The 27,564-nt window shown below is 39.4% G+C and overlaps 1 protein-coding gene across 3 annotated transcripts; it reads right to left on the reverse strand.

Moving 5' to 3' along the window:
* Nucleotides 1-3,603: 3,603 nt before the first annotated feature.
* Nucleotides 3,604-27,564, reverse strand: GTSF1 (gametocyte specific factor 1). Of its 3 annotated transcripts, XM_006063696.3 has the most exons (9): nucleotides 27,425-27,564; nucleotides 25,563-25,608; nucleotides 19,053-19,153; nucleotides 17,150-17,276; nucleotides 16,627-16,710; nucleotides 15,812-15,875; nucleotides 14,489-14,583; nucleotides 13,014-13,046; nucleotides 10,705-10,805 (listed from the first exon to the last, which is right to left on the reverse strand). In XM_006063696.3, exons 2-8 carry the CDS (start codon nucleotides 25,576-25,578, stop codon nucleotides 13,030-13,032), a joined length of 504 nt encoding a protein of 167 aa, XP_006063758.1. In that variant the 5' UTR covers nucleotides 25,579-25,608; nucleotides 27,425-27,564; the 3' UTR covers nucleotides 10,705-10,805; nucleotides 13,014-13,029. The 3 variants fall into 3 exon arrangements, with proteins under 3 accessions (XP_044797741.1, XP_006063758.1, XP_045021425.1); XM_044941806.2 differs by lacking the exons at nucleotides 10,705-10,805; nucleotides 13,014-13,046 and adding an exon at nucleotides 3,604-3,962; XM_045165490.1 differs by lacking the exon at nucleotides 13,014-13,046.

A 27,564-nucleotide genomic window follows, 5' to 3' on the forward strand; every position in this document is an offset into this window, starting at 1 on the left:
AATGGGACATCAATAAATACGCTCAGAATTGATCAGGACATATCATAATATCAATCTGTGGAGGGTATAGGGCTAGGCAAACAAATGACAGCAGATCTAGAAATCTACTTTCTTTTCCCAGCTGGCATTGTGATTTACCCAGGTTAAGTAAAGAGCAGCCATTTCTTTTTTATTTTTTGGATGCCTGACCTTGACTGAGGAGGATGTCCTTGAAGTGTCTTTGAAATTGCTATTTTAGAAGGAAGGAATCGAGGAGTTAAGATGGTGGATGGGGAAAATCTTGTGCTGCGTGTCGTGTGCATCACGTCATCTGTGTACTAGGCGTCCTCGGTTTACTCATTATGGCTAAAATGTATCGAGTGCTGACTTAACACTCAAACACTTTAATGCATTTCCCATTTATACCTTTAAATGATCTTATGATTTGGGTACTGCACTTTATTATACTCTTGTTCTTAATCGCTACTAGGCTATACTCTTTGTGGTGAATGTGCAGATTTTCTTTTAAGGACTGGGGTCCTTAAAATTCAAATAGTGTAATTATCTTCCTTGTAAATTCCTAAAAAACCTTTATTCAAAGTAATATGTGGTTTCAGAAACTTTATTGTACCTAAGAATTATACGAGGTGTATTGTGAAAAATAGATTCTTGAGTGCTGCTTCCAGATATCCTGATTCAGGAAATCTGGACGGAAGCCCAGCAATCTGCATTTTAAAATAGGCACCCAAGTAATTATGATGTAGGTGATATTTGGATTATGCTTTGAGAAATACTGCCTTTGACTATAAATGGCTTGAGGGTAGGGCTGTAACTATAACAAATCTTCATGTGTACATCCCATTTATTTTGGTTGCGTGTAGTGATGGCATCCCACTCCAGTACTCTTGCCTGGAAAATCCCATGGACAGAAGAGCCTGGTGGGCTGCAGTCCATGGGGTCGTGAAGAGTCGGACACGACTGAGGGACTTCACTTTCACTTTTCACTTTCATGCATTGGAGAAGGAAATGGCAACCCACTCCACTGTTCTTGCCTGGAGAATCCCAGGGACGGCAGAGCCTGGTGGGCTGCCCTCTATGGGGTCGCACAGAGTCGGACATGACTGAAATGACTTAGCAGCAGCAGCAGCAGTAGATGTAATACTGGTGTTTGTATCATCTGTGGTGAAGAACTAAACCCTGTTTATTTACTCTTACCTGTGTGTGTGTATGTGTATGTGTGCACGCAAGGAAGAGGCAGCCCTGGAGCCTCCCAGTCTGTCAAAAGCCCTTGGAAAAGAGGCTATATGTCAAGTGGCTTTTCCTTTTGCTAACCTGAAATATCTCTGGGCAAAGGTTTGGAGAAGGCTGTACAATTTGACATATTGGCCCTGCTGTTTCTGCTGCCTTCACTGGAGAGGGCTGAGAAGAGGCTGTTATTTTTCTCTCTCTTTTGAAATGCACAATGCAGGGGGTGGGGTGAAGGGAGGAGAGTCTGGGGACTAAGCTAAAGTTGGTAAACAAGCTTTGAAGCAAACTAAGGAAGCATATTAGCAGGGGAGAAATGAAGGGCTGCACAGGGCTCCTATAATGCCACAGCGTTCTCTGAAGACAGCATCAGTCGCTGCCGGGTGTCTCTTATTTTGAAGGAAATAACAACAACAAAAAACAGTATTGGCAAACTGACCCTTGGCTAACACTTGAAGATTTGTCTGGAAATTGTGCTCTGAAAAGCTATTTACATCAGAGAAGCAAGAGAATGAAGGACAAGTCTTGCAGGGAAAGAAAAAAAAAGGCTAAAAAATACAGCAAGCACCTCAAATAGCCCAAAGGAGGTAGCAGGGACCTGGGGAAAGCTGTTTAATCTTTGGTCTAGCTACCATAGCCAGGAGGATGCTTTTTAATGCAGTCTTTATAACAAGCCTGCCTTTTGAGGTTGTGATGGGCCCTTCTAGCTCTAGAATCAGTGATGGCTCTTTGAAGAATTTCTTTCCCCCTTCAACTCCTGGCGACAGATTAACTAAAACTCCAAACTGGGATATTAGGGAACTTCGAAGCTGCTCTGTGTTTTAAAAGGTTGTATTTGATTCAATATGGTGAAGGCAAAATCCCTTCCACTTTCTAGGTTCCTTTTTCCCCTGCTGCTTCTCTCCTCACATCTGGATAGCCTGAAAGAATGTTTTAAGGTTAACAGGGAAATTTTACACAATGATCAAAAATAAAGAAATCCCTAGAGATGGTTGCATAATCTTCTTCCTCTTTACTTTAAAAATATTTTTTCAATTGAATAACTAAAAAATCAAAAATTAGGGTTGGATTGAATCTTGGAGGTCAGAGGAGAGAGGAAAGAAGCAGAGTTTAAAGGACGTTTCCAAGGTCACAGGGCTGGTCTTAGATTCAAGATAAGTCTGTGTGGACTCCTAGTTCAACATTCTCTCTTAACTCCTTTCATAACTACTTTACTCAGGAGGTTTGTGCCTGCCCCCCACCTCCCCCAACCCCCTCACTCAAGTACAGTAGCAACAAAAGTCTTGGCTTTTTTTTTTGGAGGGGGAGAGTTTGGCATATGGTATTTTTTCCTGTGAACTTTGAAAATAACTATGTCCTTAAAAAAAAAAAAAAGGGGCTTACCTCAATCTTATTTTATAAAAGCAAACATTCAAAAACCCCAACACACCCTAGAGCAAACCCTCAATGCTCCAGGTTCTGATTATCCGGTTTCCTTCTTCCTCCCTGCTCCTCTGCTGACCATGCATTTGGATGTTTATGTTGGTCAGTAGCTCTACAAAAATCTGATACTATATATGTTGTGGGGTCATTCGTCCTGTTTGTCAGCAGCTTCCTGATCCCTGGGTGGTACTATGGTGCTGTGTTCTCACACTCAGTATTCCCCTGGCCATCAAGGCTGTAGTTCTGTTGGTGTTAGTTTGGTAGTGTTCTGGGAGTCATTCCTAGAGGTCCCAGTTACAGCCTGCTTCTCCAGCTATTCAAAGGATTTGGTAAGCACTCCATAACTGTCTTACATTTCTGCTGAAAATACCGAGATGTTGAGAGTGGTTTTTTTTTTTTTTTTTTTGGCTGCACCACGGTCTTAGATCTTAGTCCAACCAGGGATTGAACATGTGACCCCTGCCGTGGAAGCTCAGTCTTAACCACTGGACTGCCAGGGAATTCTGAGTGGTTTTTTCCCCCTAAACTGGCTGATATGGGCATTTAGAAGTTAATCACAACGCAACTCAAAACTAGTACTAACAGAGAACAACAGGAGCCTAGGTCAGAGAGCCTAGAGGTTACCCAAATAAATTTGAGTTGGAACTTGAAGGTGGAATATGCTGAACGGAGAATCACTGGGAAGGCGAGGGAACAAGTACATTTGAGGAAGCAAGATGTACCAAGGTGTGGTCATTAAGAGCACAGTGTGTTAGAGAGATGGGGTGTTCACTACGGCTAGACTATTAAGAGAGTCAGGAGAGATGAGGCTGGAGCCATTGTAAAATGTGGTGGGAATAAGAAATACTGCCTTTGCAGGGGAGCAGACCTGACTGCAATTCTAGTTCCTCCACGGAGAAACTAAGTAATTCTGGTCAAATCTTGTATAGTCCATATACAAATCTTATACAGTCTCACTTTTCTTATCTACCAAGTAGGGACCTAAAATATCTGTTTCATAGGGGAACTGAATGTGATAATGCAAATGAAGTGTTTTATACAGTGCTTGGCACAGACCAAGTGCTCAAAAAGCCTTTGCTATTATTATTAGGTAAACGGGAAACCGATTACTGAATATCTTGAAGGCAGGTGGAAGATAAAGTGAAATGGGAAGAACTGAGTGGCTACAAGACTACGGAGGAGGTTGCTAACAGCCCAAGCAAGGATGATGCTCTGAAATAAGGCAGTGACAGCAGAGATACAAGGAACTGGTTGGCATCAGAAGGCTTCTTTGGCAGCAAAGTTCCAGGATTTGGTGATTAACTGAATGAGGAATTCTGAAAAGATAGGCAAACAGTAACATCATTAACCTAGATTACATATGAGGAACATCAAGTCCAGATAGTAGCTGAAGCTCAAGGCTCTAAGTGCCTCCAAGTCCAAGGCCTGTTCCAAGAAAGTGGCCTTAAGTAATTCTTTTGTGCATAACATTGATATGGCTCTTGCCACAAGCGTCGCAAGCAACAACTTGCTTCTCCTTGAATGTTCAAGGGAGTAGGACTAAAATAGACCACTGGTCCTGCAAATTAGTAGGTTGAGTGGAGACAGAACAGAGTGGGCAGAGTGCAATGGATTGAGTAAGTGGGAACTTCAGACCAAGTACAGACTTTTTCAATAAATCTAGCACTGAAGGGAAGAAGCAAGCAAACATTAGAGAGGCAGTGGGGAGGTTTCTACATGTTGGTTTTGCTCAACATGATACTTTTCTAGTGTATGGTATTGGAAATCTGGACTACATTTCCCACAATCCCTTGTAGCTAGGGTTCAGATACTATTTCAGATCTGCCAATCAGATGTATTATCGTATGTTTCTAAAGTCAGCAAGGATTAAGAGAGGGTGCAGGGCATCCATTTGGGGATGCTGACAGTGGCAGATACGGTAGTGTGCTTCTTGAACTGGCAGCTTCCTTAACTGTAGTAGAAGCAGAACCTTCCGGAGCAGTCTTTGGCTGTTATTTCTGGAAGTCCAGTTTAGAGTTTATTTCTTCAGTCTTCTCAACAATTCTGTGATCCATTTAATGCTCTATGACAAATCCTTTCCTGCTTAGACTGGCTCAAATTGATGTTTTCTGCAACTGAACCTAATATGGGGGAGAGGGGTTTTGTTTTTTTTTTTTAATGAATGTAATGTTAGCATTTCTTTAGCTTAAAGACAACTTACTAGCAATCCCACTGCTGGGCATACACACTGAGGAAACCAGAAGGGAAAGAGACACGTGTACCCCAATGTTCATTGCAGCACTGTTTATAATAGCCAGGACATGGAAGCAACCTAGATGTCCATCAGCAGATGAATGGATAAGAAAGCTGTGGTACATATACACAATGGAGTATTACTCAGCCATTAAAAAGAATACATTTGAATCAGTTCTAATGAGGTGGATGAAACTGGAGCCTATTATACAGAGTGAAGTAAGCCAGAAAGAAAAACACCAATACAGTATACTAATGTATATATATGGAATTTAGAAAGATGGTAACAATAACCTTGTGTACGAGACAGCAAAAGAGACACTGATGTATAGAACAGTCTTATGGACTCTGTGAGAGAGGGAGAGGGTGGGAAGATTTGGGAGAATGGCATTGAAACATGTAAAATATCATGTATGAAACGAGTTGCCAGTCCAGGTTCGATGCACGATACTGGATGCTTGGGGCTGGTGCACTGGGACGACCCAGAGGGATGGAATGGGGAGGGAGGAGGGTTCAGGATGGGGAACACATGTATACCTGTGGTGGATTCATTTTGATATTTGGCAAAACTAATACAATTATGTAAAGTTTTAAAAAAAAAAAAAGAAAAAAAAACAAACTTTCAAAAAAAAAAAAAAAAGACAACTTACTTATTACTGAAAAATATAACATACAAAGAGAAAGAAATAGAATTGAGAGAAAAGAGGGACTAACTTATGGAAGATATTGGAAGACAGAAAAAGTTAGGTGGGAGAGCCATCCTTCGACAGCCCCAATAACTCTTGCCTCCTTGTATTCATGCTCCTTCGACTTCTGCAACGAAAAGGGCTCACCAGCGTAACCAAAAGCATGCTGTGGAAATGATGGAGTGTGACTTCTAAAGTTAGGTCATTAAAGAATTTATAGCTTCCTCCTTGCTCTTAACTTACTCACTCTGGGGGAAGGCAAGCTGACATGTTGTGAGGGCACTCAAACACACTATGGAGAGTCCCATATGTGGAGGAACTGAGGCCTTCTGCCAACAACCAATACAGACTTGCCAAATATGTGAGTGAGCCATGTTAGAAGTAAATCCTCCAGCCTCACTTCAAGTCTTCAGAAAACCGTAGCCCTGCCCGACATCTTGACTGCAACCACAAGAGAGATCCCAAGCCAGGATTACCTAGCTAAGCCACTTGTGAATTCCTCACCCTTAGAAACTGGGAGGGTAATAATGTTTGCTAGTGTTTAAATCCAGGGAAGATCCCCTGGAGGAGTGCACAGCAACCCACTCCAGTATTCTTGCCTGGAGAATCTCATGGATAGAGGAGCCTGGTGGGCTGCAGTCCTTAGGGTTGCACTGAGTCAGACACGACTGAAGCAACTTAGCACACGTGTTCTAATCCACAGTGCTCTGGGGAAATTTGTTATACATCAACAGCAGGGCTATCTTACAGGGATGAGGTTAGTTTTAGAGATGAAGTGTGCCTCTGAGATAAAAGGAGAAAATGGATGTCACAAGCATTCAAATCTAGGGGTGGGAAAAAGAGGAAGTCAAGTCTGATGACCAGTATTTTTTCTACAAAGAAGAGAGGCAAAGCCATCTGTTGAGAGTAAGGGTGGAAAGTAGGGACTATAAAGTTGAGAACAATAAAAAGAATATAATAGTTACCAGGTAAAGCTGAAAAAAGCCAAATAGGAATGAGTCCTTGAGTTAAAAACTCATACATCTGCAGTGGAGTCAGTTGGTATATTATGTGATTTCCTATCACTATGCTTGATAACCCAGAGGGAATGGAGTAAGAGATGGTAGGTTTTGCTTGATTTGACAACTGGTGAAGCGGAGACAGCAGAAAAACAACAGATTCAAGGGAACTCAGGGTGCTGACTTAGCCCAATGAAGTGACTAACCACGCAGTCCAAACTGGTAGACATGGAAACAAGTTGAGGAGGAAACACGTGGCCTGAGAGAGTAAGAGGCTGAGTGCAGAATTAACATTTAGAGAAGCATAACGGTTACAGAAGCCCAAGGCAGTAACTCCTTAGGAATCAGAAGTCCCAGGTTATGGTCATGGCACACTATTAACAAGCTTGGTATTCTAGGCAAACAGAAAATTTTCCCTACCCTTGGTTAAAAATACTCAAAATGTTAAGTAAGAACAGTGGCTTGCTTACAGTAAGCCTTCTGCAATGCTTTTAGCAATTATTCTTAGATGTTTTAAAATTACATTGTTTAATACACATGTATAAAGCCTAGTTAACACTGGGAAACCCAAAACCCAATTAAACTGACTACTACTGTGTTTTTTCCTGATCCTATCCTTCTGACTTCTCCCCTGGAGAGAACAACTATCTTGGATTTTGTGTTTATCCTTCTTTTTCCTAAAAGAGTATGTCCTGTTGCACATTGGTACAGAGCCTATTTCTTTATAGACCAGATGAAGCTGTGGATCAGTGCTCTCTGAACTCCCCTCCAGCTCTGAGCATATGAGGTATGACAGGTGGATATCAAACATACACACCTAGTAGACTCGTATCAATGTTTGGTTTTCAAGGCCTTATAAAGCTAAAACACCGACTCTTCTGTTGAAATTTCCAATTCGACAAAAGCATATCTCAATGAAACGTCTAAAGATCAAGACTTTCCATGACTTTCAATTTGCACCTCTGCTATAAAGTTCTACTCTAGAGAAAACCAACACAAGGAGCTAAATAATTTAAGCCCCTAACCCTGTCCGATGAAATCCTGAAACGCCTGAGGAAACAGGACAGAAACAGATGAGCTGGGAAAGTATCCTTTATTTCAGTGACAAGTATTTTAATAAAAATTAAGAGGCATGGTTGGGTTCATATATAGTAGTTTTTAATACAACATAGATTCATTTCTTCCATATATATGTGTATATGTAAGCAGACTAAAGTAAAACAACTGAATGTCTTTTTGATGTTCATCAAAAGTGCTCACACTATTTTAGTTTCACAAAAAACCGCTTTTAAATGAGGTAAACACGAATGCAAATCTGCTGACCATATGGCTTTTCTCCAGGGTTACTGTCCAGCCTAGGATGCTGGTCTTCCTAGCTGTTACAACCTGAGATTTTATATTTGTTATAGCAGTTACCAAGTTGATCAGAGTTAAGTAAACTGGCAGTGGAACTGCTGTGTCAAGGGCAAAAAAATACTCAGCCCCCACCCCATACACAGGTCTGTGTTTTTCAGACTTCAGTATGGCTGGAATAAGTCAGCTGAGACTGCTGGTACAAGGTAATGGGTTAATGTGTTTTCAGTGGCTTTTGAAGAAGCCACACCTATGAAGTAGGATGTGAGTATGTTCTGAACCTGAACAGTACCAGGAAGACAGTGGTCAAAAGAATGAGCAGTCACTATAGTAATTTTCTCATGGAATTTAAGTCATTTTCCTTATTCTACCCATCGAACTGGCATAAGAAAACGTATTTTCTAAGAGGTATCTTCTCCCCAAGGACAGTCCTGCTTCAATCATTTAAAACATAGTATACAAATCATCTTGATTTTTATAACCTGCCTCTTTAAAAATGGTAATAAGAAGTATAATATCATCCCTTTAGTTTTTGTCTACCTTGGAGTGTAATATGAATGGTGAAAAGTACAATAAAGGACTCTCGGAATGCCAGTATAGGTGTGAGAGACTAACACAAGCAGCTACTGTTCTGTCTCACCAATGAAGGGGTACTGCAGTGCGCTATTTGAAATTGAATCCGAATACTCTCCTTGTTTACCTCAAGTACAGCTATAGGGAGACCTAAGCATCATTTACTACCTAATTTGTTTATTCCTGGTAAGAACATTTGCAAATCACAGTGGCACTTCTAGAATACCCACAGAGAAAGGCAACCTTCCCGAAAGCAAATGTTCTCCCTTCCTGGATAAGATCAAAATGCAGAACTCAAAGCCTAAGATAAGCTTCTGAAACATGTCTACATGTCTACATTTAACCTTTAACCATAACACTTGACCTTCCCTGAAATTAGGGTAGAATATTCAACTGTTTACTTTCCACTGTTCATATTCCAAACAGAAGGTAGCCTCTGAAAAAGGTCTCAAAAATAAGTAAGCTTCACCTCCTAACTTCTGACAGTAGTAGAATTCAAGGCACTTCTTTGCTCTAGTTTTTGGGAATGTCCAAAATCTCCAGCAAACTAAATCCAAACTAGTGTATCCTAGGCCCCCAAAAAATCCTAAGCAAACTGGCTGCTTTAATCATTAGTTTACTAAAGAGAAAATGGGGTGGTCTATTTTGTGAGCTAACAAAATTAATATAGGCAGGCATTTGCCTATAGTGAGTGTTATTCACACTTGGATAGGTCAGATGTATTGCTGGTTAAGTTCTAGAACTGGTGAACAAAGAGGTGTCCTTCTAAAATAACAACATATGGTTTTTCATGAATGATAGATGCTAGCCTAATTTGCCTCTCTAGATATTTAAAAACCACAAAGTAACTCTTTTCTATTTAATCTCTTCTTTGAGTTATACTCAAGTAGCTAATTCTTTGCAATAAGACTCATACTTTTGTTTTTCCTAAACTTGGTAGGAGTTCTGGGTTTCAAGTGTAGTATAGACAGTTTGGGTTGTTATCACCCAAATAAATGAAATCAAAAGGGTTTTGTATTTTCCAGTTAAAACTATTTTTAAATAAAGTTAAAGTGTTGTGAGCTGTTGACTGACAAACATTAAGTGACCAGAATTAGGGGCATAATGGCTGTTTTTTCCTCCTCAATACACCACACCACCCTCTCCAGAAGAAATAGTTTACTTATTCACTTATTTATACCAGTAGAAGCAGAAGCAGAAATACTATTGTATTAGGGCTTATCTTGAATCTGTCTATAGAAGTTGGAACTAAATAAACAGATAGCTTTGCTTCATTAGGAGAGAATCCTGTTTTGCATGAAACTTGTGGAAGAAGCATTCCATAAGAGCCCATTTCCCCTACAAACAATGCTCAAGAGATCACTTTTGGAATTACTTGTCAGTATGCTTCCTCTGAGTCCCTATCTATACCAGATCGCAAATCCCTTCCTGTGCCAGACAGTTTTAAACTCAAACCACACCAAATCTGCAAACAACCAACCAAATAAAGAACTAGTCTGGGAGATTATGAAGTCTTCTTTTGAGGGCCAACAAGATGCTAGGATAGCCAGAGCCTTGGGTATTTCAGAAATCTAACTTTTTACACACACGTCCCAGGGCCTTCACACATTTCAGCTCTGAGCTTAATCAAATTTCACACACAGGTGGAAAGCCTATCTCTTCTCCACATGTACACTGGTTCCTCCTCTTCATTCTAATCTTCACTCCTACATAATCCACACCTACCTTGACAGCTAGTACAATTTCTAGCTGAAATGTGGGAAAGAGAAAAGAAACCTATCCTAAGTTAGAAAAGTTTAGGGAACAAGATGCCCTAAGGATTCTAAATAAGAATGGGGTATATTTCTATATATAAATGCTATCAACATCAAAGACTCAGTAAACAGATGCACTGATCAGAAAAGGTCCATTCCTATAAACGCTAGAAGGAATTTGGTTCATGTGAGTCAGAGAACACAAACACACAGTTACTTTTTCCAATCCAAATTTCTTGCCTGCTTTAGCTGGATCCTTTAAGGTGACTTTAGATGATTCTGTTTCATTAATGCGGAATGGGATATGAATTCTGATTTTGGGGCTGCAGGCACTTAACCAAATTATCAAGCTGTCTACAATGATGGTTTACTTGAAACATTTCTTCTGAGCATGAGGGCTTTTTCTTGCATCAAATGAGTAAGGACTCAAAGTGGGGAGGGAAAAAAAAAGGTACTTGTCAGTTTGAAAGTCACAGACAGTTTATGTTTCTATAATTAGATTAGGAGAAAAAAAAATGAAGAACCCACTGTAGCAGGAAGAAAAGTCTTCCAGGGTCTGGCATCTGTGAGGAAACAAGAAAAAAGTAAGAGTTCTTAGTTCCTTTCAATGACAGAAGCACCAACCACATCTGACAACAGGCCACACAACTATAGCCCAATTACAGTCTCTTGGTCTGCTGGAAAAACCTGTTGTTGTTAAGGGCAGAACACCAGGTACCTTCTGACCCTTAGCTCTTTAGTATTACTAATCACACAGAAACTTGTTAATTGATTTAAAAACATTCTATACAGAGATCAATATACAGTCCTTGATAGTTACCATGGGTGAAGAGAAAATCAGAATTGACTATCCAGGCAACTGACTTCTCCAGACAATTCTGGACTAATTCCAACTAACTTATTTTTTTCTCTTTTCATATACCCTATCTACTCATTAATTTAATAATATTGTTTGAGATGTTACGATGCACATTGAAAGTAAAGTCACTCAGTTCTGCCCGACTCTTTGCAAACCCATGGACTATGTAGTCCATGGAATTCTCCAGGCCAGAATATTGGAGTGGGTAGCCGTTCCCTTCTCCAGGGGATCTTCCCAACCCAGGACCAGCTGAGCTATCAGGGAAGCCCACAATGCATAATAGGGGAACAAAAATGAACACGGTATTACCTGCTTCTGAGGCACTTATCTGGTAAAATATTGTTGATGAAAACATAAATGGGATAAAGCATTTAAGTGCAAGGTGAACAAACCCTTTTCCTGTATGCGCAATAAAAAAAAGTTTCTGCTTACTCTTTAAGTTCCTTAAGGGAATAAGTCATGCCTTCCGTGTGTGTGTGTGTGTAGTATGTGTGTGTGTAGTAGTGTGTGTGTGTGGTGTGTGTGTGTAGTGTGTGTGTGTGTGTATCTACCCAAAGAAGAGAATTCTGCAACAACAGGCGTTCAAAAAATGATGCTTTATTTTTAACTAAGAGGATAAGAAGATCTGTGGCTATTTAAGGATTCTTACCTAAATCTTCCCCCTTATTCCTCTGTGGTAACACATACAGAAAAATTATCAGTGTGTAATGAGCTTATCACTTTTCCAAAGCAGAAAAGTGTTTAGTCTTAAGTGACAAGAAGTTTCTCCTAGGCTTTCACCATACAGTAGCCATTGGATAGGTAGCTATCCATACTGGATGAACACCAAACACTTTAAGCAGTGTGCCAGGGAAGGATTCAAAGTTCTTCATTTACCCAGGTCTGTGTGTGCTTTTCTGATACACTCCAGTGCAGTTGTGTCTCTTTCCCTTCTGGGACTAAATCCAATTTTCTGGCTTCCAGATATATTTAATAATTTGATGTCAGAACCTACCAAGAAAAATGGCCCATCCCTAGAAGCAACTGATAAATATTATTGTTCTCAGCTAAGGGGTGTTTGCTTTTAGAATATCTTTTGTTTCTCAACAGAAGAAACATCAGTTTTGGTACAAAACAAACCCTAGCTCGCAGAAGATCCATCTGCTTCACTGTTCAGAAAAAGTGAATGGACTACAAGGCAACAAGCCAATTACTCATTCATTCAATAAATCTTCACTGAAGGCCTACCATCTCATGACAGTGGGGATTATCATCCCATTCCTGGTCCAACAATATTCCTCTTTTGCCAGAAGCCAATGTGGCTGGTCAACCTCAGCCAAGGCAGCCATTTGAAGCATCAAACCTGGCTCTGCTGTGGGTACACAGGGTATCTCAAACATGGGCTTCATCTATGAAAACTAAAAGATTTTGGTCTCTTTATATAGATTTTCTGAGATTCTGCTAAATCAAATATTCAGATAAGATCTACAGTGCAATAAGATCTACAGACTTTTGGAGACCCAAAACTTTAAAATGCTAGTTAAAAAGTATGAATTTTTTGATGAGTATTAAATTGTACTGCACAAGGAAAGAATTGCAAAGCAGTGAAGCACAGCTGTCTGATTAATCTGTCCATTAAAAAGGCATGATAGATCTAGAATGCAACTTTGATTAAAAAAAAAAGGAAAAGGCAATGTGCACTAACGTTAGGGAAAGCAACTTGGCCTGTAACAGAATTCTAATTTAACTAGTAAATGTTTACTCATTAGCATGTAAAGCCATAACAGAGGCTATATACTTAAAAAACGAAAGGCACACACAGAGCTTTAATTTGGTACCATAATCTAAAAGAAAATTGGACCCAAATTGCTTTATGTCCAGTTAAATCTTGCTACCATCTCAAAAAATTGTGAAATAAAACTGAAACACTTACTTGATGAAATATTCAGTTACTGTGCATTTCCATCTATGGAGTAGAAATATTTCAAAATAAATACACCATGTCAATTGAAATTCACTCCACCCCCTAGTCTTACTAAACACAAATGATTTATTCCTGGGGTATATGGAATTATATAATAAAGTAGAATTTAAAATTAGTGACTGGATTTCAGCACGGAAAAAGAAAATAGTCTTCCACCTATCAAGCCTTATGGCACATGATTAGGTAATCTCATACTGGGGGAAATGCAGCTATCCAAAGGGAAATGTTTTAAAGGGGGTCTTGTAGCCACCTAAAAATTAGCTCCAACAACAACAAAGATTGAAATCGAGGAAATCTGAATTTGGGGGCAACATCAGGAAAAGGAATATATTAAATAAAAATGACAGTATGTTGGGTGTACCAATATATGGGAATTTCTTTACTAGGGTGGTATGACATGAATTTCAGACCTGTTTACTCAGCATTGTCTCCAAAGCCTTGGGAAGACATCTGAATACCATTCTTATGCTGGTTCTTATAACATTACTTTCATTTTGTCTCTACCCATTACCTTTCAGGCCCTTGCAATCCAATTTCTAATCCCAATTCCCTATTGATATTATGCTTTAAAAATCAGGGATGATTTCCTCCTAGCTGAAATAGATAGTCTTTTTATTGGTCCCAAATTTATCCATGGAATCCGATGTCAGTGGTCACTTTTTTTTTCTTTCTCGGTTTGAGTTTTATTTGCAAAAATGTAATTTTTTAAGCCATCAGTAATTCACAATTGAAGTAGGCATTTAGTCATAGCTGAAACCAAAGGCTTGAGATGGGGGTTGAGAAATGGTATGAGAGAGGTGGGAGTGGGCAGGAAACAAAGAGAACTGAAAAGGCAGGAAAAGGAAACGTGGGGTAATTCTGGTCTTGGGAGTTAAGAGACTCATTCAGGGTCCAGATCTGCCAACTACCAGCAAAGCAAACAATTTTTTGTGCAATTAGTATGTATTTTCTAATTAAAAAATTTTAATTACCAAAACGTTCCTTGTTTATAGTTTTGAAGAGCAGATAAGAATACTGATGAGAGCACACAGCATAGAGCTTTCTGTTGGGAAGCTCAAGTAGTATGCATGCGTGCTCAGTTGCTAAGATGTGTCTGACTCTTTGTGACCCCAGGCTCCTCTGTTCATGGGATTTCCCAGGCAAGAATACTGAAGTGGGTTGCCCTTTCTTTCTCCATCACCCTGTCTTGAAAATATTCTTTAGGCTTCTGTGACCTTGTACTTGCCTGTTACTAACCAGGCTTAGGACTAGGGCAAAGTGAGTGACGTGCTTAAGATGCAAAATTTGGGGAGGCACTCACTCTCAGGGTCATATGGGTGCAAGGTATTCGGTATTCAGACTGAACATGTCCTTGAATAATTAAGACCAACTGTATTTATTTAGCACAACACATAGCAAGAGCATTTTGCCACTATTTCACTTACTGTTTTTCCATGGCAGAACATACGGCAGAGACTTGGGAACACGCATGCCTGAAGCCAGGTTACTCTTATGTTCCATAACTATGTTGCTTGCAGGGCTGCAAAAAGAGAGATGAATTTGAGTATGCTGGCATATTTGCATTCTTTAGGCAGGCAAACATAAGACAATCAAAATGTATTTTTTGTAATTTGGGGAAAAACAACCACCTACATTCTGAAATGTAAACACATTTCCATCAAAACATTCTTGCAATTAGAATGATTACCACTTCTCTGGAAAGCTCACTGTTCTGTACAGGCATTAAGATGGGTTTAACCATTTTCATTTTCTAGAAATTGAGATAAACAGCAATGCCATCTACTGTTCAATTGTATGACAGGCTCATCAACTCACTCAATATACATAAGAGATAAAAAATGCCAAGACAACCAAACTAAAGGCAACAAATCTCACAGAATTGAGATAAAATTAAAATTGTACCAATGGAATTCATCTTTAAGTTTTTCTATCTCAGTGTATACATAAACTACAAATAACTACACTTATAATAACTGACTTTAGGAGCTAAAAAATAAAAATTGGTTAAGTATTCTCTTTAAAGATAAAATGAAGTCTACTATCTAATATTTCCATTTTCTAATCTGGAAATGCTCTCATTTGGGTTTGAAATATGATCTTTTTTTTTTCTTGTTGGCCACACTATATGGCTTATGGGATCTTAGTTCCCCAGCCAGGGATGGAACCTGCACCCTTGGCAGTTAAAGTGTGGCATTCTAACTACTGGACTGCCAGGGAATTCGGAACATGATCTTAAAAGGTTTGAAGATCAAGTGGTAATGAAAAATCTTAGAGATTTAAATCAGATACAAAATCAGTGGGGAAGGAGATGAATTTTTTCTGTACATAATTGGTATTATGGATTGTCTAATCTCAAATCAGAAACTTTTAAGATTACTTTTTCCTTAGACACTAGTTATCCAGAGCAAAAATAACACATATAGTACAGCTCCATAAGTTTTTCAAAGCATTAAAATAACATGAACTTAGCAAAAACTCTAAGACATAAGAATGGCTGGCGCCACTGTCTCCTGTGCTAGACGACAAGCTAGTATTTTTGTGTTCCCACAGGAATTAATGCAAAGCATGTGACCTTTTTATGACTCAAGGAATAAATAGAAAAAAACCCACCAAAACTATATCTAGACAAATTACCACCAAGTAACATCATTGAGGAAAGAGGTCAATACATGCTCTGGAGCCTTCTGTTGGTAACAGAGCACTCTGGTTCCGGGAGGGAGCGGTGGGAATGAGGTCTTTTCATTTACCTATTGTTGCCACAGTAGCTGGCTGTGCCCCAGACAAATGGGGTGCTGGTCTGTTCCCACAAATCTGCCAAAGGAAACAAAACACAGTTTGTGGTGCTACTAGGTAAAATACCAATTCACGCTGGTCGAATTTGTGAGATGAGAAATAATAAACAAGTTCAGAGAAGCAAGTAAAAACTGGTCAAGTACCCTAAGTGACACAGTAGCAAGAATTTAACTGAAGGATATAAACACAAGCGACATAAATAATAATAAACGTGCCTGCTGCTGCTGCTGCTGCTAAGTCGCTTCAGTCGTGTCCGACTCTGTGAGACCCCATAGACGGCAGCCCACCAGGCTCCCCCATCCCTGGGATTCTCCAGGCAAGAACACTGGAGTGGGTTGCCATTTCCTTCTCCAATGCATGCAAGTAAAAAGGGAAAGTGAAGTCGCTCAGTTGTGTCTGACTCCTAGCGACCCCATGGACTGCAGCCCACGAGGCTCCTCCGTCCATGGGATTTTCCAGGCAAGAGTACTGGAGTGGGGTGCCATTGCTTTCTCTGAATAAACATGCCTAGTAACAACCAAACACAGATGGTATAACACAGTTTATGAAAAAAACATATGTAAAGTAGTGTTCTTTTCCAATCAAGTGGGAAAGGCTGTTCCATGTGTCTGCACAGAGATACAAATGTCTTTGTACTGGGGCTCAGTAAGAATAATAAGGCATTCTGAACAACATGGTATATTCATAAAAAAGGAGACCCTTCCTTCTGTCCAGAGCAAACGACTCCAGAGTTTGGCACTGTGGAGAAAGAGACGTGGAGGCCCCTCACCTTTGTCCCAGTCTTCATCGCAAGGAGGGCACTGCCATGTGCTCTCAGCCAGAGTCCCTTGTCCAAGGCTCCTGGTTTGGTTGACTGCAAGACAACAGAGATTCTGACTTAAGAAGGGGACACTGCCAAGTTATTATGTTTAAAGGAGTTAGTGGCTTAAAAGGTTGCAGGGTCTTTGTTTCTGAAAAATGGATAGGATGAAAGCTAACCAGGTCTTATCTCCTTTCCGACAGAAGACAAGAAAGAGAAGCAGAAACAAAGATGTTTGCCGTATTTACGGTACTAAAAGAATTTTTATTTTTAAACGAATTATTAGTGAAATCAATCAGGTTGTTCAGAAGAGAAAGAAGTCTGGCACACATAACCTGACAATCTTTTGCTGCTAAGATTAAAAATCTCAAAGGCAGAAAGGTATTGTTTTTCTGAAATGATGAAAGCCAAAAATCAAGGTGATAATGTAGCATCATATAAATTTGAGGGAGCTAACCTCCAGTACTGAAACATCTTAGCTAGTCAGTCTTACCTACATCCTGCTCAATACAGCTTTTGTCATCACAGCTTGAGATATGATGACTGATTTCAGCCCGAGGAACCTGATGGCGAGCATTGAAGGGACAAGTCGCCAGTTTGTTTGCGACATCAGGATGATTCTGGGAAAAAAATTAAAGGGGTTTGTCAATAAACTTGTGGTGGAACTGTGATAGGTACACTCAGCAGAACATTAAGAGAGAATTATTTATCACCTATACAGATCACAGAGACATTACCTCTTTGTTATGATTATAAAGACTGACAACACAGATATTGGGGTTAAAATGGTTTATAAGGAAGTAAACAGTGAATTTAGGACTGGGTATTTGAATTATATCTTCTCCCTGTTTACTTCTCAGGGTCATGCGAGTCCGGTGGCACAGCCTGTAAGGCACAGCTCTCTGGATGTCTTTGAAAGCTGATATTCAGGACGAACAGCAACACTAAAACACACTTTGTCTGCATTGCAGTAGCGTCCCTGCTGCTGCAGTACAAGAGTGCAGGAAAATAGCTGTGGGGAGGGAGCTGCAGAAGAGGCAAACCCAATGATTTTTCAGATTAACACAGGAACACTTATTTAAAGTAACGATGCCTGAAATGAGGCTCTGAACAATTTGTCCTTTATTTCAGCTATTTCACTAAGGAAAGTCCAGATGATAGAGCACTCTGTTGACTAAGTTCCTTATTTTAATACAAAACAATAAAACAAAACAAAGTGTTTAATATAGCCCAGATCCTATGTTAAGTTTACCAGCAATTAAGAAATTAGGAGAAGCAAAAGATATATCACAAATGATACTCAAAAAAGTAAAAATAATGTAAAGTGGGGAGTAGGGTGCAAAAAAATAGAAGATGGAGAAAATTGTGAGGGCAGGTATCTCCATGATTTTTTAAAGGGATAGTGGGCATTCTAATGCAAAGGTTTTGTGGCTGAAGATTAAGAGCATTAGGAGAGGGGAGTTATGATGACGTCTTTTTACCACCTGGCTCCCTTTCCCAACCTTTCTCCTTGGGACATGTCTGAGAGCCTACAGGAGGAAGTTGTGGTGGTATCTGCTGGTCTGTAATGTCTAAGTTCAACCTTAAGGAATTCTTGCTCTAGAGATTGAAAGGAGCTGAGAAATAATCAACAATGGCATTATAATCACGTCTCCAGGACTGCAAGAGAAACATCCTTTGAAGAATGTTAATGCATATGTGAACTGTATGCAGGTTTGGATTAAATACCTAAATTGTTTTCCAAGCATAAATCCTGGCAGAACTCTGGCCTCTGTATCTGACATTTCTATTCTAACCACCCTTTCAAACTGTCTCAATTAATGTATCAGCATTAAATTAGCTTACATCAACTAAATCTACAAAAGGTGACCAGAGGGAAAAAAACTCTTTGAGCTTTTTTTTCCCCCCTCCCCCTAAAGATGCTTACTGTTGAAACTTGGAGAAATAGTTATTTTTATGAATAATCTTTTCTTGGGTTAACCTCTAGCTGTTCAACTTCTCTAACAATTCTAAACAAATAAAAAAATCAGAAATAAGTGTATTACAGTACTCAATCCTTATCAGGACAATAAGTACATCAAATTTACAAGGCAAGAATGATTTCTTATCACTAGTAAAAGTTAGTGTTTCCTCTGTTTCACAGAGGGTGAGAAGACTGGAGAGAAACTGTTTAAGGGTGCTGTGTCACTAGCTGGGGGGAAAAACCAAAATGAGAAAAAACTTACATATCCAAGAAATAAAGAAATTCTTTTCTATAAATGTTGGCATTTAACCCAAAGCAATTCTGGCATTTAATTAAAACATATATGCTAAAATTATTTGATATTTATAAAATTTGGCTTTTTAAAAGAACTCAGGAGGCCATCACTGGGCAAACTGAGAAAATAATATCGTACCTTTCTGCACTTGATAAGATGATAAGGAAACCTGCAGGCCCTGATCTGGTGGTTTTTATCATAGGGGCATTGTAACAGCTTTTCAGGGTCCAGAGTATCGACTGAAAGACAGAAAAACAGGGTAAGTATAAAGCTTAATAGGCCCTTGCAACATTTCAGCATCCTTGGCACATGGATTTTTCAACAGCATCTGTAAGAACTGAACAAAACAGCCTAACAACAACTTGAAAGATTTTTTTTAAAGGGTGACTAAAAACATCTGAAAATGTAAGATAAAACTATGTTATTGAATCTTCATTAAGTCCAGCAAAACCAGCATTCATGGGGTGGGGTCAAAGTTCACATTTGGTTGTACATAAATACTGTTGTTTTTATTGTTGGTAATCCCTATTATAACAAAAAATTAAATGATACATCTTTTCCTTTTCTGAAAGTGCTAATTCAGGGTCATTTTCTCTAGCTAGTTCAACCAAAACTTCCCAGGCAGTATACTGAAGGTTGGAATGGACAATGTATTGATATACTGATGTGGGAGTCCACCACACGTATGCCCCCTAGTCCCCAACGAGTCTTAGGGCAAGCTGAGGTTAGTTAACCCCCTAGACCAGCATCCCTATTTACTAGTTTGTCATGACATGAAAAAAGTTGGTAAGCACTGCTCTATATCAGTTATATGTTCTATGGAAGCTTAGGAAATACTCGTTCATAGATTTATTTTTTTGTCTGCCTGATTTAATGTACTTCTTGAAATAGCTCCTAGTCAGTGAATCTAGTTACCTCTCAAATGAGACCAATACCTTTACCAAATTGGTAAAGGTTCCAAAATTTCATATTTTGGAACATAATGAGAAAAAAACCCCCAGAGAATTCTTTAATCTGATGATCATGAAACTGGCCAGATAAAAAGTAGAAAGAATAATCTGCAAAAATAGAACCTCCTAAGTTTGAGACAACTGCAGATATATGAGGCTACTGTGAGAAAGCCAACCCCTAACCTATATTGTGCAATTTAAAAGTACCCTTAGAAGACTATACTTTCAGGCTCCATTTCAATAGTTTAATAGACACTAGAGAAGTTTCTCATAACATGTAAAACTACTCTTAGGTTCTGCAAAATGTCCAGGCTGAGCCCCAAATTTTAAGAATCTTGGTTAAAGAAGAGAAGTTAAACAGTTAAGTACATTTTGAATATATTATGAGGACAAGAGGCAATCTAATAAAATGCTGTTGCCACCACTGAAGGCAATAATAAAAGTGAAATAAGATAAACAATTCACATTTGATAAGAAGCTTATAAACCAAGAGACTGCTATGAAAATCAGAAGCCAGGGGAACTGAAACAGTGTCCCTGGAAGAGTGGTAAACATGGGATAAATTGCAAACCATGATCGTGATGCAAATGAGTCAGAAAGGTGACTTGAAGGACAGAATGAACAGGAATGAAAAGTCTTAAAGGACAAACAGGTTTATTATGCCAACCAGGCTCATTCTGAGCAGTGATCCTTTCACATTTCTGAAGCTTCAGGATACACAGGAAGAGTATACAGATTAAATTCTTGTTAGTTTTCCTCCATTTAATCCATTTCATCACAAGCAAATGATAGGCCATGTCAGGAGCTGACAGACTGGACATACTTTATGATTCATACACATTTTACTGCCCATACAGTGGCATACATCAGAGTTAATAATGATAGCTTCCTACTAAAACGCTTTACTTTTTGGTCTCTGATAACTTAGGTCTGCTCTAAACGGGTCTTTTATTTAAAGATTAAAATTTTTTCAATTTTATGTTTAATTTAAAAATTTTAATGGTAATAATATAAATAACAAAATTCATCACCTTAACTATTTAAAAGTGTACAGTTTATTGGTGTTAATTATATTCACATTGTTGTGAATCTAGACAATCTCTAGAAACTTTCACCTTGCAAAACAAACTCTATACCCATTAAATAACTCCCATTGCCTCCTCCCTGAAACCTCTGGCAGCCATTATTCTACTTTTTGTTTCTATGAGTTTGACTATTCTAGATATTTCATATAAGTGAAATCATATGGCATGTGGTCTTTTTGTGATTCAGTTCAGTTTAGTCGCTCAGGTGTGTCCAACTCTTTGCAACCCCATTAATTGCAGCATGCCAGGCCTCCCTGTCCATCCATTACCAACTCCCGGAGTTCACTCAAACTCATGTCCATCGAGTCAGTGATGCCATCCAGCCATCTCATCCTCTGTCGTCCCCTTCTCCTCCTGCCCTCAATCCCTCCCAGCATCAGAGTCTTTTCCAATGAGTCAACTCTTCGCATGAGGTAGCCAAAGTATTGGAGTTTCAGCTTTAGCATCAGTCCTTCCAAAGAACACCCAGGACTGATCTTGCAGTTCAAGGGACTCGCAAGAGTCTTCTTCAACACCACAGTTCAAAAGCATCAATTCTTCGGCGCTCAGCTTTCTTCAGAGTCCAACTCTCACATCCATGCATGACCATTGGAAAAACTACTGCCTTGACTGGACAGACCTTTGTTGGCAAAGTAATGTCTCTGCTTTTTAATATGCTATCTAGGTTGGTCATAACTTTCCTTCCAAGGAGTAAGCGTCTTTTAATTTCATGGCTGCAATCACCATCTGCAGTGATTTTGGAGCCCCCAAAAATAAAGTCTGACACTGTTTCCCCATCTATTTCCCATGTAGTGATGGGACCAGATGCCATGATCTTAGTTTTCTGAATGTTGAGCTTTAAGCCAACTTTTTCACTCTTCTTTCACTTTTGTCAAGAGGCTTTTTAGTTCCTCTTCCCTTTCTGCCATAAGAGTGGTGTCATCTGCATATCTGAGGTTATTGATATTTCTCCCAGCATTCTTGATTCCAGCTTGTGCTTCTTCCAGCCCAGCATTTCTCATGATGTACTGTGCATATAAGTTAAATAAGCAGGGTGACAATATACAGCCTTGACGTACTCCTTTTCCTATTTGGAATGAGTCTGTTGTTCCATGTGCAGTTCTAACTTTTTGTGATTAATTTAAACTACCACAATGTCCTCAGAGTGTAGCATGTGACAGGATTTCCTGTAACTATTTTATTTGCTTTTCTTTAAAAAACAAACAAACAAACTTAACAGCTCCTTCTATATCAGTGAAATGTAAGAAACATTTCCCTGCTGTGTATGGATGTAGCACAGATTCTTAATCAGTTCCCTTACTGATACATTTATGTTGTTTCTAGTTTTTACTATTATATAAATGCTGTGGCTAGCAATCTAATATATACTTATCTGTGTACTGTATGAGTATTTTCCTTGGGCAGATACCTAGGAGTACTGCACAAAGTAGTATATGAATTTAAAGTTGTAACAAATACTATTGAACTTCTCAGCAAAAAAATTTTTTAGAATGTCCCTTAAATTGGTTTACCTGTTTTTTAACATTTAAAAAATTTTTAATTTGTTTTTAATTGGAGATAATTGCTTTATAATATTGTGTTGGTTTCTGCCATACATCAACATGAATCAGCCATAGGTATACATATGTTCCCCTCCCTCTCACCTCCCACCCCATCCCACCTCTCTACATTGTTAGAGATCAGCAAAAATCTTGAGTGACTTTTTGGGAATATAATTTAATTTAGAAAACAAAGTAGGCCTCATGGACAAGCTTCCTCCAAAAGCACAGACTCAGATATTCTTCACACTTGGACAGGGTCCAGAACCCATGGTGAGAAATGGAGGAAACTTCACGGAAATGAGGAACCAGACCTGACAAGAGTATCATCAGCTAAGAGGTACTAAACAGAAGCTGGAGAGCTTCAGGAATCTGTCAGATTATAGAGTTTTAGATCAGTTGGGGGAAAAGGTCAAGTACATTCTAAACAGTATTTCTCACTTTAACTTGATTCCTGGTGTTAAATCACTTTAGGACTATAGATTATGATTCAGCACGTTTGAGATGAGGCCTGAGATTATGCATTTAAACAGAGACATTACTTTGCCAACAAAGGTCCGTCTAGTCAAGGCTATGGTTTTTCCTGTGGTCATGTATGGATGTGAGAGTTGGACTGTGAAGAAGGCTGAGCGCCGAAGAATTGATGCTTTTGAACTGTGGTGTTGGAGAAGACTCCTGAGAGTCCCTTGGACTGCAAGGAGATCCAACCAGTCCATTCTAAAGGAGATCAGCCCTGGGATTTCTTTGGAAGGACTGATGCTAAAGCTGAAACTCCCGTACTTTGGCCACCTCATTCGAAGAGTTGACTCATTGGAAAAGACTCTGATGCTGGGAGGGATCGGGAGCAGGAGGAGAAGGGGACGACAGAGGATGAGATGGCTGGATGGCATCACTGACTCGATGGACATGAGTCTCAGTGAACTCTGGGAGTTGGTGATGGACAGGGAGGCCTGGCGTGCTGCGATTCATGGGGTCACAAAGACTCGGACCCGACTGATCTTATCTTAACATACTGGCAGGTTCTTTTTTTTTTTAAATCTTAAAAACAGTGAAACTTTACCAAGACACAGATTAACAGAAAAAAATGCTATGCTTAAAGGAGTTGAGTCTTTACAAGCCAATATATTTTACTAAATTTACTTAATCACAAACTTAAAAATTTTAAATAAACAGCAAAATCAACCATTTCCTTCTTTCTTTAACAAACATCTACTGATTAAAAAAGTCTGTGCTATGTAGCAATAATTACAAGAACCAAGTGATATTTTTCTAAGAAAAAAATCACCACTGGAAAAAGTAAAGAATAAGAGACATAAAGGGAGATGATGCTTTCTAATTTAACAGAGTAGTAAGCTTCCAAGAATAAATATAAATCTCTTGTATCTATCTCACACAGAAATCTCAGATTTTAATTAACATATTTTTAGAAAAATTAAGGAAGTGAAGGAGGGAGCCCTAAGGGAAGATCAAGGAGAATCCGACTTCTAGATCCATTATTCTCAAAGTATGGTCCTCAGATTAGCATTACCACCTGGGAGCGTGTTAGAAATGCAAATTCTTGAGTCCCAGACCTTCTGAATCAAAAATTTGGGGGGAGGGCTCCAGAAACCTGTGTCTTAACAAGTATCCCAGGTGATTCTTCGGCATGCTATAGTAGATATTTAATAAAGACTGTTTCCATGTAGTTTCTACCTGTTGATGATAAAGGTTCTATTGGACTCTTCTTTGAAGGCAGAATGGAACTAAAATATCTTTCAGTTAGAACTTAAGAGATTCTGAACAAGAAAGCAAGGTAAGAAACAAAGGCAGCCTTGTTGACAAGTTTCATCCACTGAAATGTTCCTCAAACTTGGTCAGGGTCTAGAAACCATAGTGCCTAGAAGTATCAAGTAGGGCACTACATACAAACAACATACAAGGCTCTGGTTCTGACTCTGTCCCCAACAATGTAACCATGGGGTAAATTAGTTAACCTAGGCTCCATTTTCTCAGTTGTAAAATTCTAGTGTTGAATGAAATGGTTTTTCAGGCCTCTCTTGTTCTACCCTTGTATGATCCTAGCTCTCCCAGCTCCCATTTGATTTTCTGGGCCATTGAGATTCCTGGATCACTAGAGAAATAAGAATCCTCCCTGCTACTGTTGCTAAGTTGCTTCAGTCGTGTCTGACTCTGTGCAACCCCACAGACGGCAGCCCACCAGGCTCCTCCATCCCTGGGATTCTCTAGTCAAGAATATTGGAGTGGGTTGCCATTTCCTTCTCCAATGCATGAAAGTGAAAGGTGAAAGTGAAGTCACTCAGTCGTGTCTGACTCTTAGCGACCTCATGGACTGCAGCCTACTAGGCTCCTCCGTCCATGGGAGTTTCCAGGCAAGAGTACTGGAGTGGGGTGCCATTGCCTTCTCCAACTAATTCACTAGTTTATTATGCAATAAAATAACAGAGGCTTTGAATAAGTTAAACTGGCTAGTAACAACTAATCAGTTTTCTTCCGTGATTACTGTTCTTCTACATAGGCAGGATAATTAATTCATGGATGGTCTTTCTGGTCTATCTTCAACTATTCTTACACTACATAATCAATTAGGGACACCTTTTTACAGATATATGAAGAGAACACAGGTAGCTTTATGTAAGTTGAGTTTGTTAAATCTATTTGTTATGATGGATCCTCCCTAGGATTTCTTTAATCCTAAAAACTCAATGCACATCAACATGAGGTATACCATATTACCCCCAAAAAATAGAAACCAGGGGTTACCATCCCTGTGTCACTAACAGGAGAAACTGAAGTTCTAAAGAACGAAAATTATTCACTTAATAAATAAAAATATAGTATAACACAGGTGTCCCAACATGAGCTTTCTCAAAGCTTGATGACTTCTCATACTTTTTAATTTCAAGGGTCCTATTTCAAATTTGGACATTTCTCTGCATTACTAAAACAGTCCCACTTTTTCTTCCCAGCAGTTTAGCGAAACAGTGAATCTTTCTCAACACATTAAAAGTCTTGTCAGAGAGAAAGCTACATGTAAGTAACTTAACTTATTTTCTAAGAGCAATAAGAAGTACTTACTGTAAGTTTCTTCCATGTTGGGAATTAAGGAGCCAAATCCAAAGTGCTGGGGGAAAGAAAAAACTGGATCAGGAAATCAGAAATAAATTGTATCAAAAGAAGCCCTAAGAAGTGGAATCAAACTAGAACTGAAGTCACCCAAGTTTAATATAAAAAACCCTTATAGCACCTCCCTCTTCCTATTAGTTTCTCCCCTTTAAGGCATTCTTTACTACTTTGGACCATTTTATCACTGCCTAACTCACACTCTTAGAATAGATTCTAGGGCTCACAGTTAAGAAAAACCAAACATGACTACTACTTAAACTGTATTCAGGTGAGAGGATGTCAGTCAATTCTAAGCGCCATTACAACACCTTGTCACTTTACCATCCTTTAGGGTTTGATGCTATTTAACATTAGAAGGGGCAAGTCAAGCCCACAAGAATGTTATTTAAACTGCAGGATAAACAAATGAATAGGGTACTATTTTAAAGTTCTCAAGTCCTTAAAAATACAGGATGATCGGGCTGCCAGTCTTGCTTCCCCCTGCCCCTGGGGACTTGGGAACACTGGAAGCCTATGTCAGACTGTACAGTCAATCCATTCAGTATGCCCAGAGACACGCCAGTTTACTATTTCTATGATTTTTCTTAAACATGATTAGGAAGTATCACACTTTTCCCAGTGATGCTTTATTTTCTCCCCTGCCTCCACGCTAAACCAGACAGACTTGGTTATTTAAATTTCTCAAGGTAATACTCATTCTCTCTGTGCACTGAGGAAACATTTCTGAATGTCAGTACTCAAGAACTGTCCATTTTATAGCTGACAGAATCATAAAAGAATAAGTCTGTAACAGAAATATGGAAGTTTAAAAAACAATTTTTAGTTTGAACCCTCTTCCACCTGACTCTCCCCTATTGAGCTCTGTGATTAAACAAACTTATCATTACAAAAAAGACTAAATTTATATAAAACCATCCCCATAGTAAACTTAAAACTGGCTAGATTTACAGTTATTGCCCCTAGAGCCAGCTCTCCTCATACAATTCCACACCCCTTCCCCCCATTCTATGACATAAGCAGTCTTGGAACCTATGATAGGAAAGACAAGTGATCAGCTGGAACTTGTTTAGTAATTTGCTGCAAAGCCTATTTGTAAATGACAATCACTGGTGAAACTGCCATGAAAAAATAATTTTCATGTCTGGGTTAAGAAATTTTGACCTTCCTTTTGATATGTTATAGTTACTCTATACTATTTCAACAAAAATAAAGAGAGAATTGGAAGAGCCAAACACTATGTTCCTTGATTTTAAGGCATTTAAAGGCGCTAACAGTGCCAGATTCAGCAACTTGCAGGAAGCCCCCCTATCCTCTGGGGACAAAAAGACTAAATTACAGTAGATTAAGGGCACTGGAAACCACAGCCTCATCATTCAGCCTTGTCCATGTGAGTGTCCTATCACTATCAAACTGTTACCAGCTTTTCACGTTTTTCCTAGTACTAGACGGCAGTGAAACGGGCACTCAGCAGTCAAGCCTGGGAGCTGGTTGTAGCCCGAAGCACGTAACCGAGCTGGGGTCTCAGTAAAACCAACATTTTTCCTCCTTTAAACAAAAGTCAAGAGTCTATTTAAACAATGGGACTAAATAGGAGAAGGTGGGGAAGGTGCCTAACTTAAAAAACTAAGACTAAGGAGCTAGGGAGGCCCTCGACTGGACGAAGCAGTGGCAGACCCACCGGTTGCCTAAACACCTTTGCTGAGGACCCACAAGGCGGGAAGAAAAGGGAATATACTAGAAGGTGAAAGTATCCTAGTCCACTAACGGTGAGGTTTTTGGAGGTCCCCAAGCCAGGACCTGGGCGTCTTTCCTACCTCGGCGGAGACACGCTCTCCTCTCCCCACCGTCGCCTTCGCTCACACCCGTGCCCCAGCAACGTTCCCTTCCGGCCTCTGACGTTAGTGGGTGGGGCCCCCACTTCCTGTGACGCAGGGCTGGGCGTCGGGGAGAGTGG

Source organism: Bubalus bubalis, chromosome 4, assembly GCF_019923935.1.
Source record: "Bubalus bubalis isolate 160015118507 breed Murrah chromosome 4, NDDB_SH_1, whole genome shotgun sequence".
Classification (NCBI taxonomy): Eukaryota; Metazoa; Chordata; class Mammalia; order Artiodactyla; family Bovidae; genus Bubalus; species Bubalus bubalis.